The 4,648-nt window shown below is 36.9% G+C and overlaps 1 protein-coding gene across 2 annotated transcripts; it reads right to left on the bottom strand.

Moving 5' to 3' along the window:
* Positions 1 to 958: 958 nt before the first annotated feature.
* LOC102303784 (stonustoxin subunit beta) lies at positions 959 to 4,433 on the bottom strand. 2 transcript variants are annotated; one of them, XM_005935500.2, is made up of 5 exons: positions 4,307 to 4,433; positions 2,859 to 2,891; positions 2,655 to 2,717; positions 2,418 to 2,560; positions 959 to 2,163 (listed from the first exon to the last, which is right to left on the bottom strand). In XM_005935500.2, the coding sequence occupies exons 1-5, from the start codon at positions 4,353 to 4,355 to the stop codon at positions 1,735 to 1,737; spliced, it is 717 nt and encodes a 238-aa protein (XP_005935562.1). In that variant the 5' UTR covers positions 4,356 to 4,433; the 3' UTR covers positions 959 to 1,734. The 2 variants fall into 2 exon arrangements, with proteins under 2 accessions (XP_005935562.1, XP_005935561.1); XM_005935499.2 differs by having other exon boundaries at positions 960 to 2,163; positions 2,655 to 2,720.
* Positions 4,434 to 4,648: the final 215 nt, after the last annotated feature.

Genomic DNA, 4,648 nt, shown 5'->3' with positions numbered 1-4,648 from the left:
TATACACATCACAAGAATCACACTGAAATAGCCTAAATAAACTAAGCTAAGCTTAATTTGGTTGGTGTTTAACTGCCTAAAGCTAGAGGTGCAGTTTTTGAGTATTACTAATTAAGAATAAGTAAATGGATAAAGTACAGAAAGCATTGATTTGACTACACGTGACTTCATTTTGACCCCCTTTGAAGAGCGAGATTTCTACTGACCTGCTTCTGGAAGGGTAATGTCCGTATGTCCTCTGCTGTCTCAACGCTGACATGACTGTCATTGTATGTACAGTATGCAGAAGCAATGACAACAGTTTAAATGTGTCAAATACCTGATTGACTTGAATGCATTGCTTACTGGGGCTTTTCTTGGCACTTGTTAAATCTATATCAATATGTCTAACATCCAACTGGGGTCTTCCAAGGGGTCAGTATCTCTGTCTAAATATTACATTACATTAAAAAATTGCAGCATATTTAGCTGATATACCACTGACGTCTGTGGGTGCCTTGTGGGCAGGATAACAGTTAAATGAGTGCCACTTTTAGTTCCTATTAAGCTGATGCTTTAGTTTTGAAAGCAGTAGGAGGTAAGGTCAGGCTGTCAAAGACAGAAACTAATGTTCGAGCTGGAGCATCTCACATGTCAAAGTGAGCCCCTTTAAACTCCAGGGAAGCAGTTTCTAGTCAGGTTTCTTTACTGAACAACACTGAAGGAGTTTTATGTTGTGCGAACTTAACACTGTGCATACGACTTTATTTTAACTACTTAAAAAGCTTCAGACATTGACCACAGACAGAAAACGTGCAATTAATTTCATTTTCAGTATAGAACCAAAAACAAATCTCAAAAAGATGAATTGTATGTAATCCTGAATTTATCCAAATTTGAATATGCTGCATGTTTAATTAATTTAAATCATACCGATTATATTAGATAATAGGAATAAAGAGAAAGTCTTTCTGCCAGGTAAGAAAATAAGCTTTAATTCAAATATTTAGATTAATCATTTTAAGTCTGTTGCAATATCCCTTTTGGATTTTATTTATTTATATTTCATTTATGCCAATTGAAATTTTATACCTACTACACAGTTAGACACCAGCCTTATGTAATTTCCATAGCAGCACTCTGGGGAATCACAATTAGATTTGGTACTTGGTCTGATTTTACAATGAGTCTAACATCCACCTTGTGAGTGTACTTCTGTACTGCTTAAATCCTGATTCTGTCCCTACTTTTTGTTTTTGTTTTTTTTGCATATTTTTGCTGTCTTCATACTATAGCAACATTCACATTAGCAAAAAAAAGAAAAAAAGTCTCCTTTTTCCATACTTTATTTTTGATTAACATTTTTTCATATTTAACATTTTACATACACTTATGTCTAACTAAATATACATTCTTAGCAAACAATAACAATAGAGAAATACAAATACACACATATATATTAGTATAAACCTTGAGTGGTCCTGTGTTTTCAGAAAAATCCAACAGTGTGGACAGCATTCAGAAGGTGACTCCTTTCTGAATATCTTCTAATTGCACTTTGCTCCCTTGATTAAAATGTTTTTTAAAAATTTTCTGTTTTCCTCAGAGATACTGTAGTGTTTTGGTAAAATATAAAACAGCTTTATTGCAGCTTTATTGCAATAGGATAACAGCTACTTCACTCCTCACCCAACAAGAGTTCAGCTCCACTCAATTTTAGATATGATTATAATCTGCCTCTATGCTTCCACTCCTTTATTCCTCCTTCTTTTTGATTACACAGTCAGAGTTTGTTCCTACCCATAAACCTGGCATCATTTTCTCCTTTAAGGAGCTCTTAAACTGCTTCAGAAGTTTAACCTCCTTTTTCCCATTGCGTTCTCCTCCCTCAATCACATCCTCCACAGCATAAAAATTAATGACACCAACAGGCTGGTCAACATATACACCTATTGTGGAGCACCTGGGAAGCTCCACAATCTGTGTAATGCGACCGTTGTGCCAGGCATGATAGCTGGAACCACTCCAGCCGAGACCCCAGGACTCCTCGTTTTCTCCCAGGCCACAGGGCCCATCCTTGTTCCTTCTTCCAGCTCCTTCGTATGCGACTCCAATCACAACCCATCCAGAATACTCCATTTCCCAGTAGCCTCGGCTTCCCAGGATTCCCTCTTTGCAAAGAACCTTATGCACAGAGGTGATAATGTCACTATAATACACACTGAGCTAATCCTATAGCGTAATGTGAGAGAATTTCAAGCAGCATTGCTTTCTCCTTTTTGGAAATACAACACCAGTAGGTTCAGGTTTGAAATAAACTTGGGGTACATACTGTTTCCAAGCACATCTAATTTTACACCATTGTAAACATTTAAAATGAGCAGAAAATACATTTGTAATATATGCCATTTCTGGCTAAATGCATCCTCATACTCTACCTGTGGAGCGTACTCATATCGCTCTGGTCTGTCCAAGACAGGACACGTGAGGTTATCAGTCATTCTGGCCACTTTGGCACCACCTTCTGTGATCCACAGCATTTTATTGGCTGTTTTGTCATCCAGAGACAAGTTAATCCAATCTGACAAAGCAAAAAATAAATAATAATAAACAACAACTTAACAAATGGTGCTTGGAAAGAATTGTAAAAAAAAAAACTGCACAAACAAACTTACATTTGATAAGATCAGCTCTACATTTGGGTTCAGGGATATTTGTCTCATACCCTGGGATCTTCTCTGCTGAGTAAAATAACAATAAATGTCAGGAGATACTAAACAAGTTAGATGAACCATAGTGGGGGCAGCCTTTAAAGAAGGCATGATTTAAAAAAGAAAATCAAAAAGATAATCCAACCTGTGGTAGGATTCAAGTTTTACCTGTGGGCGTTTTTACCACTTTGGCCTTTTTTCCTGAAACCAAAGAAACCTTTATTAACATCAATATTCTTAACTGGTATAAATATTATGCGGGGGGTAGGTGACAGGTGCATCTCAAGCGGTGATGAAGTGAACCACAGGAAAACTGGGTATACTTAGAAAAGCATCTGCCTTTGTCAGATCATCACATCAGAGATTGCATGCTTTCTAGAGTCAGTGGTGGATTCATGCCAGGCAGTTGGAATGACCAATACATCTCAGATGCTGTTGGGGTTGGCTTCAGTCACACTAGACTGCAGCGTGAAGCTCAAAGCAGATTATGAGATGAGAAGAGTGACATGATCTGTCTGTGCAAATCAGATAAGTTAGGGATCTAGATCCTAAGCTAGTTTATTGCCACAAGATCATAGGAAAGTCATCCAAGTGTCAAGTCACACCTAGCTGAATTAAAGTCAGAGTTAATGTGAAGATAATGGATTGCAACACATGCAACATGGGCATCCCTAAAATTAATAATGCAGAAGGCTGATCTTAGCAAAATCACTTCCCACTTAATTTCTAACTGATTAATTGTTGCATAACAGGCACTTAAGCCAGATATGAAAGTGATATTTTGCTGTCACGCATAGGGATGCAGTCTCAGTGTTTTGGTAAGGACACTTAATCTTCACTGCATTAAGATATGAACCTTCAAAAACACAAGTAATGGGATGTATTTATACCAACACGCATCATCTCAGAATATTAATCTACAAACATGTAGCTGCTCATATCTAAACGGTTTAAAATATCTGCTGCAATATATCTGAAAATTGTGGTGACAGAAAACAGACTAGACAAAAAACAGTAGATGATACCTGGAATTGTAATACATGTATTCTTTTTGGCTTTTTCTAAATTATAGTACTGATTCATTTACTGTGTTTCTGTCGACCCTTTGACTTTTGTTTTGCATTAGTTAAGATGAGTACAGACAAGTTATAAGCTATGATAAGATCTGCAAAGACACTATTTGTAAAGACAGTATCTGTTCAGTGGAGGCTGAAAACATGTGACCATTTTCGAAGCTGTTCTTGTAACTTACAGTATAATACATAAATGCATTCCCATGGGTTACATCTGGTTCAGGCAGATGATGCTTTTTGTTTTTAAACCATTGCTCCCAGGGAATAATACCATTATAAACCCATCAACAACAAGCAAAGAAATGTGAAAGTATTGTAAATAAATATAGGTTTTTTTTAAAGACATTTTTATACAGACAAACTCTGGTCAACCGTTCTCTCAGGATCTGCCTGTGAGGATGAAGAACACTTCACTGCTGAAAATGCAGTTTGATTCACCTCAGTGAGTACATTTAAAGCATATCACTGTAGTATGTACATGCTGGAAAAAGGAAAGGAAAAAAAAGTTATATATCTTTAGATAAAATATATTTAAAAAATCACCTTTTTCTGCCTTCCTCGTCTCCAAAATGATTCTGTTGGTGTTAGGCATCTTGATACCAGCTTGCTATTTGAGTAGCTTGAGTCTATCTCGACCTGATGTGGTTGGTCTCACTGAGGATGAAGAGTATTCGTTGACTGGACTATGTGACAACTTAATGCAGTGCTTATATACCTTTGGTGCAGGACAGAGATGAAGGAATCATCATTGGTGGTGACATAAGAGATAAAAGTTACCAATAGAAAAGAAGGGGAGGCAGGAGGTTTGTAATGAGAGCTGTGTATGTATGTTTTCCTTTTAAAGTATAGAAGGATTCTTCGGCGTCTCTAGGACGCCCCTTTTAC

Source organism: Haplochromis burtoni, unplaced genomic scaffold, assembly GCF_018398535.1.
Source record: "Haplochromis burtoni strain Fernald_Lab_line unplaced genomic scaffold, NCSU_Asbu1 Contig_192, whole genome shotgun sequence".
NCBI classification, from domain to species: Eukaryota; Metazoa; Chordata; class Actinopteri; order Cichliformes; family Cichlidae; genus Haplochromis; species Haplochromis burtoni.
Note: the sequence above shows the minus strand (reverse complement) of the source record. Positions and strands in the feature narration are given on the sequence as shown.